This window comes from Thunnus albacares, chromosome 5 (assembly GCF_914725855.1).
Source record: "Thunnus albacares chromosome 5, fThuAlb1.1, whole genome shotgun sequence".
Classification (NCBI taxonomy): Eukaryota; Metazoa; Chordata; class Actinopteri; order Scombriformes; family Scombridae; genus Thunnus; species Thunnus albacares.
In genome coordinates, this window is record NC_058110.1 from 17900665 (window position 1) to 17915661 (window position 14997).

General features: G+C 40.6%; 2 protein-coding genes across 8 annotated transcripts in view; both read right to left on the minus strand.

Moving 5' to 3' along the window:
• Positions 1-5505, minus strand: part of kmt2d (lysine (K)-specific methyltransferase 2D) — a 37251-nt gene extending 31746 nt beyond the window's left edge. For 2 of the 5 annotated variants that reach the window (XM_044352504.1, XM_044352500.1), the window contains exons 1-6: positions 4257-5505; positions 1731-1813; positions 1260-1371; positions 945-1147; positions 671-780; positions 400-562 (exon numbers count right to left, since the gene is read on the minus strand). In XM_044352504.1, the coding sequence (XP_044208439.1) occupies positions 400-562; positions 671-780; positions 945-1147; positions 1260-1371; positions 1731-1779 (637 nt within the window). In that variant the 5' untranslated portion in view covers positions 1780-1813; positions 4257-5505. Of the gene's footprint in view, positions 1-399; positions 563-670; positions 781-944; positions 1148-1259; positions 1372-1730; positions 1814-2423; positions 2543-4256 lie in introns of those variants that run through there. The other 3 variants (XM_044352503.1, XM_044352501.1, XM_044352502.1) reach the window with 3 other exon arrangements.
• A 3362-nt stretch (positions 5506-8867) lies between these two features.
• On the minus strand, positions 8868-14148 carry dhh (desert hedgehog signaling molecule). 3 transcript variants are annotated; one of them, XM_044351700.1, is made up of 5 exons: positions 13891-14148; positions 13534-13584; positions 13071-13437; positions 9939-10200; positions 8868-9802 (listed from the first exon to the last, which is right to left on the minus strand). In XM_044351700.1, the coding sequence occupies exons 3-5, from the start codon at positions 13380-13382 to the stop codon at positions 8982-8984; spliced, it is 1395 nt and encodes a 464-aa protein (XP_044207635.1). In that variant the 5' UTR covers positions 13383-13437; positions 13534-13584; positions 13891-14148; the 3' UTR covers positions 8868-8981. The 3 variants fall into 3 exon arrangements, with proteins under 3 accessions (XP_044207635.1, XP_044207634.1, XP_044207636.1); XM_044351699.1 differs by lacking the exon at positions 13534-13584 and having other exon boundaries at positions 13071-13213; XM_044351701.1 differs by lacking the exon at positions 13534-13584.
• Between the last annotated feature and the right edge of the window lie 849 nt (positions 14149-14997).

Genomic DNA, 14997 nt, shown 5'->3' on the forward strand with positions numbered 1-14997 from the left:
AGTATGGAGCAGTCCTGGTTGTCTTACAGGAATTTTCAGTATGAGTTACAGCTTTGGACAATGCTGTTTGTTGACAATGACAGTTGATCATTATCTATGTAATGTTTAATTAAGAATAAAAAGTAAAAAGTAAAGCATTACACTGTGAGCATGCCCTAAATAATAACATTGTTGAGTTAAAGAACATTGTGATCAAACAAAAACAAAAAAGGGGGGACTTGGGTGTGTGCAGCCAAAGTCAAGTCTGAAGAACGCATAGCTGAAATGTCTGTGCATTTTTTCACCCTGTGCTCAAGTTTGACAGAGAAAACTAAATAAAAAGGAACAATCTAACTGATTGCTTTGATTTAAAGTAAGTAATAACATCAAAATTTTGATGAAGATGCCTGGTTTTCTTACCCAACTCCTCTGCCTTGTCTATGTGCTCTGGACAGAGGAGGACCAACTGTTTCATGGACTGGAAAGATCCACTTGCTGCCGCGCAGGGGAAGTGGTAGAACCGTGAGCAGCCCTCAGCATGGCATTGAATGGTTGCACCCAGCCTTTTGCAGTGTTCGCAAAGCTGAAACAAACCAATGGTTACAAGTAAGATTGTGTGAAGGAAGCCCCTGTTAATCCCTATATTCTCATTTGATACCATCTAATCCACATTTATAGACAGGGCACTTACCCGCTGTGTCCCTGAGATAACAGCCTTATCCACGTTCTCCAGCTCCTCATTCTCCATCCGCTTCACTCCCTCTGACCACACCGCACACCAATGATGAACCCAACAACCCCCTGTTCATTATAAAGCCCAAATCAGTAACATCTCTGACCAAATTTCAATTATACATCCCTGCGCTGTATTTCTAGTAGATGAAGCCTTGAATATAATTCATTTGTAGAAGTAATTACATAATGTACATTAATAGAATATAATGTTATAATGTTTTGAGGTTAACCTGAGTCGTCAAAGAGCGCCGCCAGACAGGGAGAGTCAGAAAATCCAATGGAAGACAGGTCATCATTCCCGGGCTGTGGCAGTGGGGAAGCTGATGGCTTGAGGGTTGGCCGTTCATAAGTTGGCCCAAAGTGTCTCAGTTCCCGCTGTCCATGCAGGCTGCGCTCCACGCAGTTACAAAGCGCGCATGCTCGAACACTCTCTCTGTATAGTCACAAACAATCGTTCAAGACAAGCAAATATTCAGTTTTAGATGTTGCCAACAATGAGCAGCTTCTTGGAAGAAAGACTGCAGCAGTGTGAATGAAGGACTTACACAGGTGTGCTGGAAGAGGCTGCAGTAACACCAGACACGTCTTCAGCAGCAGGAAGGGCTTTAGACTCCCCCTCAGAGGAGACAAGCTGCTTTGTAGGGGCATTGTCATCAGCTAAAAATAAGAAAGAGAAAATATTTATAGAAGAAAAATAAAACGTTGCATTTTAAAAACAACTAATGAAGGAAAAAATGAAGAATTGATGGCTTTCACAAAACACATTGACTTATCTGTCATGGGGATATAACATTCAAATGAATTCAGTTCTCCTGTCATCGCCTCTAATAATTTACATTTACAAATCTCTGTTGTGGTGAAACTGAAAGTCTGATTTTGTTCTCATCCGTGTGCGTTTCTCTTCAAAATCTGAGAGAATGAAGACCTTTTTGTTTACATCAAAGCACAAGCACACTGTGATAACTTCAGCTCATAATGGATGAAGTTTGGAGATGAAGAAAATTCAAACACATTACCTGTTGGTTCAGAGTCACTTTCTTCGCAGTTTGATTTCTGCTCGTCCATCCCCCGTGCTGATTTTGACCTCCTTGACAGAGATCTACAATTTAAAAACATAAGTAGAATCAACTTGTGAATGTTAATCAGAAGATGTATATTGCAAGAAAATCTTTCATAGCATGCAAACACTCTGTGGACATTTTGTTGGGTCACTCAGGCTATAACGTGAACATTAGGCCTGTTATCACCACATAAGTAATGGATTGCAGAGAATATATTTGATAATATTTTTAAAAAACACTAAATACACCTGCAACATACATTAGATTTAGGCTTGTTCACATAAAAAAATAACAGATAACAAGTGTGCAGGTCTCAATTAGCAAAACAGAAAATGTTTATTAACCAACATATGTTAATCAATATAATTAAAGAAACCCTTTAAAAATGCATCTTCCTTTGCCACACCACAGTTCGCACTGACCTCCCTACCCATCCAAAAGCACTTTTTACATGTAAGGACCTACAACCTACAATGCAAACAATTACATAGAAATGTTATGTCCTGTCTTTAGCCGATTTCATTGTGTTAATCTGACTAACGTTAGCACTAATGCAACCGAGCTTTCTCGCAACTAATGAAAATAGCGCGAGGGTTACAGAAACAAGATCGATCGGAAACCGCTTTAACATTTCAAATACTCATTTACCCAACAATGCATAATCCAAACCGGTGAAACTGCTGTGGGAAAAGGCACAAAATATGAAAGATAAAATTGTGTTTTCCTAAATAAAACAACCATAAATCGGGATACACAAAGAAAACACAACTTCCGTATGCAGAACTTCCTGTTGCAGCGGTGCTCCTTTCGTGCAGAACCTTTGTCGCTCACATCATAGTTCCGCTGTGAGATTCACGCCATTGACAAAAATATTGTAAAACAAACTATGCAGGACTAGACGGGCTCACCATTCTTTCATCCACACAACTAATAATAGGATGCCATATCGTGTTTCTGACGTTTAAATGCCATTAACAGACGAATACATTGAAAGGGGCCGATCGGCTTAGGAGTTCGCATGCTGGTGTATTTTACTTATGGTGTATGGCAGCTTCAGCAATATTTGCTCATATGATCCTTAATCTCCCCCAAAAAATAGACAACCAAGAGAACAATCTGTGATATGATGCTGTACGCCCTGATCTAAAGGGTTCAAAAGAAAAGAAATGTGAGTGTGGCTTCGAAATTGTTTGATCCAGCCGAGAGTCTCGCAGTGTTTCATCAGTTTCAACACAAACAAAAAAAAGGTTTTTAACTGAGACTGAGAAAATCATCCCGTGAGCTACTGTTATCACACTCACATTCACACACACAAACATAATGTTCCTTTTTTATTCCTACTAAGGCAGAGGTGTCGTTTTTCTGGTGTTTTTTTAATGCAGAGGAGCAGAAATGATCTTAATCTAAGATCGGAGTCTACTGAATTATAACGTAAAACCAATAACGACGTAGATTATATGCATCTCTGACGAAATTATTTGAGAGTGTTTTGAAGCTTGAGCAGATTGTAACATTACAGTCAAAACTGCCCAAATAAAATTCAAGATATATGCACTTCAACCTAATCTACACACAAGATGTAATAAACGCTGTTTATCAAATAGCAAACATGCTTTTAACAGCAGAATGTAATATATCTTATGGACAACATGAATCTCCTTTTGTAACGTTACATGTTCGTAATAAACGTATTATGTGACAACAGTGAACACGCACCCTCTTTTCGATAAAGTGACTAACCAGCCCTACAAAAACCAAACTGGTGTTATATACAGTTAGCTAACGAACAAACTAATTACGCGTTGTCTCTAAAATTAAGTTGTCCACAGCAAAAAGTGATGACATGACGGCCAAGTTAACGTTAACGTCTTAACGTCCTGGCTAGCTAAGTTAACGTTACAAGGGTTAACGTTACAAATTAACTTTCACCGTATTTGTTCTCATTTTGTAATGTTGACCAACACCTGCTACTATTTGTTGCTATGCCAAGGGGAAAAGCTATTGAGATTTTATAGTTGAATAATTGCAACGCTAAGCACTATTTCTCAATGTAAACACCGACTTCAAAAGGGTTGGTTGTATTCCAGCAACTAGTCTTATCCAGTCATACTGGCGACAGTTTGATACGGAAAAGGTAACAACTATCGATGGTGACGTAGCAGCAAAGTGTCCCGAAGAGGTACAACTACGAGAAATACATCAAATGTCATGCACAGGAACACATACTTGTAAAAATGTCAACCGGTTACTCTGTGGGAAAGACCTCTGACAGAGCAACCGTACAGCACTATTCAACCTGAAGTTAGCACTCAGGTAACATGGCTAGTCCTCCAGCAAATAGACAGATCCATCTGTGGAAGCTAACAGCTACATATTACCGACAGCGGAGCTAACGTTACCCGGTCTAAGGTCAGGGTTGGTGTGTCTCTGGGTATGTCTGTTGCAAGAAGTTCAAAGAAGCCACAATTAAAAAGAGCTCACCTCACAAAAACAATATCGTCTCCTCATACATCAGCAAAATCCAAACAGCCACACAGCTTCCCAAAACGCTGATGGTCGCTTCATTTTATGTACCGGACTAACGCTGCGGCGAGCCGGCTGGAGGGAGAGTGGGGGAAGTGCACGTCGGCGGAAGGCAGGCTGTGCGGTGCTACTAGCTAGCTCTTCGACTAGATGGATAATGCTACGGTTAGCAAGCTAACCAGCAACTTGAGCTTTGTGTCGAGTGGTCGTACACTACCGGGGGGACTACTACACACCGAGACAAGTCTTCAACCGGTCCCGAAAAGTGTTTCCCAGCTTCATGCAGTGAACCCAAAAACTACCTATCCGGGCTGGCTTCTTAACACCAGCTAGCTCTTCTACTCTGTGCTGGAATCTCGCAAGTTTGCACAAAATAGTGCATCCGAAAATCACAGCCCTAAACTTTTCTCACACGCCAGTACGTGTGTAATTTTTTTCTTTAAGTTTTAGTCGACTGCAGACATTCATCTACCTAAATTTGCAGCACAACTTTGCATGGGTACCCTTGTATGGGTCACTAGCATCTGTTCACTTCGCTGAACTGCGTTGCGTCTGCACACGGCTGTTCCGCCAAGCGGCTAGCAGTGCTAGCTAATAACAACTACGTCAAAAAATAATACATGCAAAAATTGTTATGTTATTACTCATTATTGGTATATTGTGTTACAGCATGAGAACAGTCATTAAAAGCTGTGCAAGGCTGGTCTTTTAACGCATAGCACGGGGTTTTAATGGGGAGAGCGCGGACCACTTGGAATATGGTGGATATTAGCGTTAGATATTAGGTCATTAGATTTTCGGATCCAGGGAAGCCATTTTTCATTAGATTGTTATGATTGTAAAACCAAAGCTACTTTGACATGCCTACGGATTCATGCATATGTTGTGTTCAATGATGTGACTGAATTCGTTTAGGTGCATTGTTCTTGGCGCTGATTATAACTAATGTGTATGGTGGCTAATTTCTTAATCTTTATCTGTCTCTTCTATACTGTTTTGCATTGCGCATTAGGCTGGAGAGACTGAGAACGACTGAGAAGTGTAATCGATGACTTGATTTTTGCCGTGTAGTGAAATAATTTTCCGCCAGTTTTTTTTTAGCAGGTTCACTGATGATGACTTAAATGAGCCAGTCCATTTGGAGATGGTTTATGGTCTCATTGTTTTGCCTTTCCTGGATAATTACCATAAGTGATATTTGTATGTATTTGTATTGTATTTGTAAGTGACATAGGGATAAATATTTAAAATAACATGACTGCATTGAATTTAAATAATGCTATACTGTGTTAAAAAGGCTGATAATATACCCTATCAACCCTCCACTAGACAAGTAGGCTGCACCTTTCTACCCTTTTATCCTCTGACACTGAATCAGCTGACAGATCTGTGCGTTTCCATTTAAAAAAAAATATGAATAATTATTTGCTAATGCAATGCAGAGTTAAGTCTGGTTTTCGATTTGAGTAATCATAATGTATGCTGTGGGTGAACATAACACAGATCGTGTGGGGGATGGGATTGGGAGGTAGGTCTTTCTTATCATTTGGTTGCCTTATCACTTAAAGAAAATCACAGTGGCATGGATGACCTAGGACATGGGTTCAAGAAAGTTGTTTTGAGAACTCATCACTTCCTTTACTATTTTGAGTTGAACTCTCACTGAAAATGCCGCTCAGTTGTCATGTTAAAATCCTAATATACCTTCGAACCAGCCTAATATACCTTCCAATTGCTATGCAGATAAGGGCAGACATAAATGTGAGAAACACGTGTTTGTTTGTTTTTAAAAAGTGTGTCCCAGCCCAAGTTCTTGCAATACTTTTATATGTGTTTACTCTTCTAAAGTCAAGACCCATTCCTTCACATGCATTTCATGGGCCACACTGCGAACAAGAAGTCTGACAGTACATGCAGTAAAAGCTTGGATGTCACTGGAATGATCCTGTGAACTAACAGAAAATTAGGTTGGGTAACCGTCTGTAAAATAGAGGGAAGGTCACAGGTTTAATCCACATCAGTGACTGTATATCTCCCGTCATGCCCCAGAACAAAAAACTGAACTGTTACAGGTAAGTAGCTTACTGAGGTTATAACTCAACACTTACAAGTAACTGCAGAGTGGAGCATCTGCTAAATGTCTCAAATGTAAAGGTAATGTTAGTGATTACAGATGACCGCCTGACAGCTCGTGTGTTCTGCAGGCAATGAACAAGCACCTGCTGCGGCGGTTGATCTGCAGCTGATCCTGCACTGAAACTCATGTAGTAATGCATGTGTGCAGAGGCCTCTATGTACTTCATGCATTTTTACAAGAATTATTTTTTAACACGATGAGTACACGTGTATCCTCAAGACCCTTGCAACTAGATGAATGAAACAAACATTTATCAGTATCTTTTATAGTTTTAAGTTTAATTTTCTTTCACCATGGTGTGGGTGAGATCAGCATTTTTTTCCCCCATAATTATCACTAGATCCTATTTGCACACATTGTAAGTTATGGAAGTTGACAAGAGGTCTTAAAGAAGCCAGATGTGAAAACAATGCTTTTTAGAACCATGACTGTTTAAAGTAGCAGCAACCTCTTAATGGGCATTTGACAGAATAGTTAGTGGTTTAATTTATAGGAAAGTTATATGGTTGTTGATAATTATTCACTGGTTAAATCAGACCAAAAAGAATTGACTGATAAGATGTTAAATCAATTGAAAACTCTTTTTACAAAGACAGTTGCCACTGAAGGCCTATGTTTCAATTTCACATGGACTCAAATGCTCCACTATCAGCAATACCCAACTGGTCCAGGTGTGTCTAAAAAAAGTATTTTATATACAGCAGTTCATGACTTATTTTACAAACAGAAATATTTGTTAAGGGAATATGTGAGATTGTTAGGGCTTGAATGAGGGGTGTGCAGGCTTTCATTTTGAAAATAGGTTATTACTGGTCCCCCTGACAGGATTAGTTAACTCCCCATTCAGCTTTAGCAAGATTGGATTAGATTTTGGGGGGCTGAGACTAGTTGGAAGGTAGTGACTGATTGGCCAATGGATGTAAATAGAGGGTGGTATTAGGAGATCAGGCTTCTCCTATTGGCTAGTCAGCGGAGCCGGTGCTTTCCCATCTGCCTCCTGCATCTCAAGGATAATCCCCTAGAATACTGTACCTCCACAGATGTTTACAACAGAACATAAACTGGAAGAAGAGAATTCAATTTGGGTTTTCCAAGTGCAATTTTTCACAGTTAAGTTTAAAGAGCACTGGAAAAAACACAGTAGGATAGTTTTACAGGATGCAGTTAGGTCTTTTTGTGGATTGTTTTCTTCATATCGTGTCTGTTTTGAGTCCAAAGTTTAGATATCATAGTGTTGTGTACTACATTCAAATATTTTTTGTATTTTCCATGCTATAAAAATGCATTCCTTGACAAAATTAATGTCTCATTGTACACAGATGGTTACCAATATACTACTGTATTATAATACAAATCAAGGTTTGTTGAATTCAAGTTTATTATTCAGCGTAGATATTACATGTATTAAGACATTAACAGGAAATTATATGAAATCAAATTCACAGGCAGGATACCAGTTCCTCCACAAGGGGGTGTATAACCCTAGACTACTTGTCCTGAATATAGCCGTACACATTATGAACCTTTGCCAAGTTGTTAGTAAAGTAGATGTTCAGTAGGATGTGGCAAACCACAGTCACAATTTACAGTACAGATGGGTACAAGTCAGGAGCGTAGATGGGGTTTGACAAAATACAAAGGGGTGTAACTAATGTACTGCACCACACCATCAACAGATCCAATACATGTGACCCAAAGTTATCAATGAACACTAATAAAGCTGTCTCCTCTAAGCTTCTAAGAAACCTGATAACTCCTTTGAAGGAGCTAAGTGATAAAGGCTATAATAAAGTCAAGGTGGTGGCACAGTTGGGGAATATTAAGTACATCTGGGCTTTTCATTAACCCGTCAGCCTGTTAGACTAGATTTCCACAGAGAGCCTGAATACTGTAACACACATAATGCTCAACTACGAGCCCTAGAAATCATATTTTGCATATTCCTCAGGTTCACCATGCAAAGTGACTCATTTTTGCTGAAGAAGCAAGTGATAAATCCGCGTAATCTGCAACATTTATCCCAGAGCTGAAGGAAAAACAGTGTCCCTTAATAAAATGACATTTTAATTTTTTTTTTTTATGACATAACAAGTGAGAACGTACAATACAGTAGCAGAATTAATTATAATAAAATGAAACATTTATATATTATGATTCAGAAAGTACAAAAATAAAGATTCTATTGTGGTAAAATTCATTCCTATTCCCTTAGAATAATACATCTCTTACATATATATTTGAAATAATTAAAAACAAATAACATGATGTACAAATAGACTATGACACAGTCATTATAGCATGACCATTTTTATATGAACCTGCACAATTTGCCATCAAATTCAGTCTCTGATAAAATATCACTTAAGTATTAGCATGTATTGTATATCATTATGACAGATTATAACGCAAACAATGGTGACAAAAGCAAGCAAGCCATTCCATTGCCTTTAATTTATTGAAGAAAAGAACAGGAAGTGTTAGTGTAAATGTATCAAAGTTGTAATGTTGAACAGCACGATATGTATGGAGTCTATACTTTTAGGATTTTAGGGATGAAATGAGTTGGAGTCTAAGAAGATAGATCCAAAACTGTACAGTAATTTAGCATACCAGTGCACATTTGATGTCTGTCTTTGCAAGGAGCGTTTCTCTTTAATTTCCATTCTTAGAGGTCTACTCAGATTGTCTTGTTTGTTAAGAGTGATACTATCCACATCTACACCTGCTCTGTCCTTTGTGACCAAAGTGCTACTTTGCAATGGAGTCTTAGTGCAAGTTGTTTCGCTGTCAGTGGCCTGCTGTTCTTTTGTTGGATCCCCCCAAAGTAGCTGGTCGAATGAGTAGAGGAGTCGCAGAGGTCCAAACGCCCAGTGTGCCAGTCTGTGGTCCTCCACCAGTGCATAGCTGGATGCCAGCACCCCATCAACAAACAAAGTTCCATCTTCTGTCAAGGGGGCATACACTCCTACACTTTCCTCTACTGAGACTGAGCTGATTCGAGATGGACGGACTTGACCCTCTGCTATGTGGATAAGAACACAGTCCCCTGTTCTGGCTCTGCTGGCAAACTGAGCCTGGTACTCACTGCTGTCAAGTCTGCAATGGTGGGCTAAAAACACCAAATGATGTGGAGTAAGGGCCAATCTATGGCCATCTTCTGTCTCCAGAGACAGAAAAGTAGACCAGCTGTCTTGGTCATGGTGCAGAAACAAGAGGACTTGGCTGAACACTACTTGGCCTGTCTCAGACAGAGCCATGACCCGGTCCCCAGGAGCCAGTGATGACAGGGTCTTCTGCCCCCCTCCAGCAACAGTCACCCGGGCCCAGCCAGGGAAACAGCCACCTTTTTCCACTGCGACAGAGTGATCTACAGGAAGATCAGCAGAAAAAGCCAGGATGACTAAACAGATTATGTTCCTTTTTTGTCTTTATACATCATACAGTGAATGAAATTTGACAGTACACTCTAAAGAAAGCTATGAAAGCTCCTTCCTTAAACTTACCAGCTTTTACTGAGCAGTGGATATGATATTTGGATTCATAGTGGACCCAGTCAAAGCCGGCCTCCACAGCCAGCTGGGCGAGGAGACCATACTTCTCTGTTTCTCTGTCATCAGTGGTTATGTCCACAGCCCGGCCTTCATAGTGCAGAGAGCCGGGAGGATGGTGACCGTCCTCATCCCAGGCTTCTGTCACACGTAAGTGTACCCCTGGCCACTGGTTCATCACTGCTATCGCCAGCCTGTTCAGACAGTCCTTACACCGCTAGAATCAGAATGAGACAGGGGGGAAGGATTCAGTTTGGAGTAGTATTAACTCGAGCCCAATCAATAAACCAGCCTATATATCAGCTGATATTAGCTTATCACAGACATACGTTGGTCGATAATGAACACGAAATTGCAGTGCAGAAATGCCAAAGATATGTTTGAAGTCATTTAGAGAGAAACAGTGTCTCCATTACTGTAAAATGTCTCGATTTATATAATGTAGTAACATTATTCTAAAGCAAAGTGCAGTTATGTGCAGGGTTGGGATCCAATGGCTAGTTTCATTTTGGTAAAATACATACACTCATTATACCAAGAGTCTAACAAATCTCTTAATGAATATTTTATCCTCTTCCTCTTTTTTAATAGCAATAAATAATGTACAAAACATTCAGGTAGTCATTTAGCTTAATAGCAAAAATCTAATATAAACATGGGTATTAGAATGCAAAGTTTGAGCGGCGGATCAATCTTTGAGTTTTAGTTCTTAAATAACAAAAGCAGAACCTAAATAGATTCAATAAGGGATTTGAAAGGATTGAGTCATAACTGTTTCAATGACATATTGGAGTAACTTAAAACTTGCTTCATGCGTCCAAATAAAGTTCTTGTAAAAGAATATGTGGAGCTGTGTGAATGTTATTTCTATGTGTATGTCTGAATACTCTCTTATTGAAATCCCTATAATAGTATATTATTTTGACTTTTAAATTTACTGATGTAACCTGTTGGGGAAGGAGGGAAGGGTTGGGGCAGTGGGATAGTTTTCAGAGTGTAGATGTTTTGTGAGAGTGTTCTCTTGTATCTTCAGATATTTTTGTTTATAACTTGAAAACTTAAATTAAGAGAATATAAAAGATGATTCTTAGTTTAAGACAATAATTACACTTGGTCCGTAGGCTGTACCGTGTACAGTGAAAGGCATGTCTGAACTCCACTAAACTCCAGTAGAAATGACAGACACTTGTAATCATTTATTAACAGGGGGAAACAGCACAGCCTAAGAATACAGGAGGTATGAACAGTATGCGACTGTACTGTACACCTCATTGCACAGCCTGATTTCAGTGCAAGTCAGACGAGAGCGATTCCAGTATTTCAACACCTCACGTCTCTGGCTCCCAGGTTATAATTATTTGTCTGTTGGCATCATCTCACAATTCCTCCTCTACCCTGCTAAAAGGCCATCTCAACCTTGCTCAAACAATCGGAGAATAAGAACAAAGCTACTGTAGCCAGTTTGGCACATTCCTTGGCCTTTTCGACAGGGTGACAGAATAATCAAGGCCATTCTCTGCCTTCCTCGATTGTGCCAGGCATGAGTCTCTCGGTTTCACCCCTGAGACATTTGATCAGAAATGAGCACAGTGACTCTTAACACCCCCGTGGGCCATAATGTTACAGACTGTGTCAGCATTGTCACAAAATAGCAGGCTGAAAAATGATGACGTCAGCATATGAGGTGATACACTCATTATCATCTCCTGAAAGCCTATTCACTTGGGACTTGTGAAGTGACAAGTCTTGTGGCCTGTAATTTGAATGAATAAAGTTTAACTTGCAACAGAATTTTTAAAAAAAAGCAGGGTTGGGAGAGTGAGAGATGAGAGTGTAAGCGGGAGAGATGGAGGAGGAAAAAAAAGTTGGGTGAGAAGAAAGCAGTGCAACGGCGAGACGACTAAAGAGAGAGGGCAGAGGGGAAGAATGTATGGGCACACACTTGGGAATGTGACAGCAAGAGTGATAAAGAGAGAGGGACAGAAAACAAACTGGGTACATTTTTCTCGCAATGCCATTGAAGAGAGGCGTTTCATTGTCGGAACTACAATAGTCGCTTTTCCAACGGTGCCATTACTTCAGCAGGCGGGAATTTTGTATAGGCGACCCCTCTGAGTCTCCAAATGACGCACAAAGAGTGTCTTTCACATCTGGGCATAAGAGGGGCAACACGCACACATACACACACACTCAAAATGGGCATCAGAAGGGCACACATATACGACCGCAGATTTCCATCACATAAAATCACTCAGGGAGGGGAAGGAACACAGATTCATATCCTAAACAATCACAGAAAGCCGCGGCATCCAAAACGGGCTGAGTATAAAGAAACTGTGTGTTCATATTCAGAAGAGTGGGATTAAATGTGTTTCATCAAAAAGCTGCCCATCTCCTGGCCAAGATTTTCAATCCTCTAGGCCACCAATAGTCTTTTCACAGCTGAATTTGAGATATGAATTTGGATACCTATCCCTGTTAAACAATCAGTAATTCAAATTTAAATGCCATGCCTGGATATTTCTCCTCGTAGGGCGTCTGAGAAACCTGTCATAGGAATAGTTTTATTTCCAATAACAAAGACTTTGGTTAAAGATTAAAAGGAAGTGTTCCTGAAGGGGAACTCAGTCTCTTAAAGGGTAGTGTTGAATTACATCCTGATCTTCTTATCTCAAGAAAAGGGAGGGGATGTTTAGTTAAAACTTACACACTCTGTGTTGAGCATTTGTTTGTGTCAGGAGCCTGGCAAGGGCAGGAATAGCTTAAGAGTACAGCAAACAATGAATGAGGTTATAGATTTGATTTGAAGGTGCCATGCCGGGTTGGCAGAGTATGAGGTATGAGTATGAGAGTATGTAGTTAATCAGTCATTCAGCATAGGGATTGTCTTGAAAAGGTTCAAGAGACACCAGTGAGAGCATCCTTTCTGTCAATCTGCAGCTGATTTTCTGCACTGTCTGTATATTTCATAATGCCTACTGCATAGTCATCACATTTCACCGAGGTGAACGGAAACAAGTGACCCAGTGAATCATTCAATTCGAAGAAGATTACTGAACTCGACTAAGCGTTACACCCCAGTCTCACCTTAGTCATGAAGCGGTCTGCATTGGTGTTCTCCTCATCTTTGAAGATAATGTCTGGGTTGTAGTTGCACACAAGTTCATTGAAGCGCTCAGAGTTGCGTGTGATCTTGCCCTCTGCTCTCCCGCTGGCCCCGAGGTTGTTTTCTGAGAAGTTGGGGAAAAACTGCTTGTAGTGCATGGCTGTGAGTTTCCTGTGCTTGCAGCGGGGAGAGCCGAACCCCTGGCCCGGTCCGCATCCCTGGACCAGCCATATACAAGTCCACACAGCAAGCAGGCCAATCTGTGCCAGGCGGGCCCACCACGACTGCTTCATTGGGGAGGGTTGTGGCTCCCAGGAGTCAGTGGCTCACAGTGCCTGCAGTGATAGCCTAGTTCCAGGTGTGTGATAACATGTGAGAGTCAAATCTTGGTCCATTGCAACTCATGGAGTATTAGTGCTGATATTTTTTATCACTAAAACTTACCAGCTGATGCGACAAAGATACCTCTTTTTTAAATTTCATTCACTCTTGATCCTAAAAGAGTTTAAAAGTACAGAGTCAGTTGTTCTGACTTATGTTTGTACTTTTTTGATGATTGCTCTGACCAAAAACTAGAGCACAATGAATGGTCTGATTGGTTCAAATCAAAAGTTTTTTGGAAGTTTGGCATCAGCTATTAAAAACAAGAAGACATACAAGCTTTCAAATGTTTCTGTCCAAATGTTTCACCAAATATCAGCAGATTTTTAAGCGTCCTGCGAGCTGAACGTCATCTTCATACGTCCTTCGCAGGTACCTTGTCTTGACGCAGGTGTTTTTCGTTGGGTTCTGCTCACTTACCGCTTCTCTCCTCTCCTCTCCACGCAGCTCCTTTGACGAGACACACAAACTCCCCTGCAATTCCTACGGACGCTCCTGTGGCGCTCTCATCCTCTCTGTCCATCCAGAAATGCTTCTCTTGAGATTTTTTTTTTCTCCTTCGTCTCTCCTTCGTCCACCGTCTTCTGTCGCGTTTCAGCGCTCCTGGCCACCTTGCACCAGCCATTGGGTCTTATTAGCGTCCGGACAAGATTGCCCTCCCTTCCTTTGCGCGCTCCCACTGCGACAGCACACGCCTCCAATTCAACCTTACAAAGGACATATGATTGGCCTACTGTGTTAACACAATGACTCCCCCTTCACCTCATTAAATATTTAAAGGTATTTAATTTAAAGGTACATAAGATACTAATAGATTATACTGTTTTGGCAACATTTTAAACCAATAAGAAATCAAACTTTTAAAGCTTATAAGACACATGATAATTTAGGTATCAACTGTATTTATGAGGCATTATAATAAATTTACAGTACAGATACAGCCTCAAACTCTCATGTCAGTTGAATATATTTAAACCAACATGCCTTTGCATCTGTTTGCCATCCCACCTACCACAGAGGAGGTCAGCTGTTAACTCTCACTGTGATGACTTGTGTTATTAATAGACAGAGTTGAAGGAGAAGGTCTTAGAGAGAAAACAAGTGTCCAGCCTTGACACCCCTTGACTGTGACTTACAGTGTTGCCTTCCTGTGTTTGGGGAACCAACGTGACCCCTGAACCCAGTGCACCCAAGACCTCTCCATTGGAAACACCCTCTGGCCACATCAACATATTATTTTTATCCATCTCAGAACAATAGCTGGGAGAAGTCATAAAATGTGTCAGATAATGCTCGAGAGGGAGCAGAAAAGAAAGGAATCATTGTGTCTCAGGGGTCTGACATCTGTAATCACATACGGAAGCTGAAATTAATGGCGGATTAAAGGTCGAAGTGTGTCACCATCCTATCTCCAGCTTCCTGGAACACTTGAGGACTCAATGCATCATGGCCAGTTTCTTCACTGTGAGTTTGCGTCAAAGAATCTTTGGCCCACTCACAACAGAGTGGGTTGCTCAGTGGTTTCTG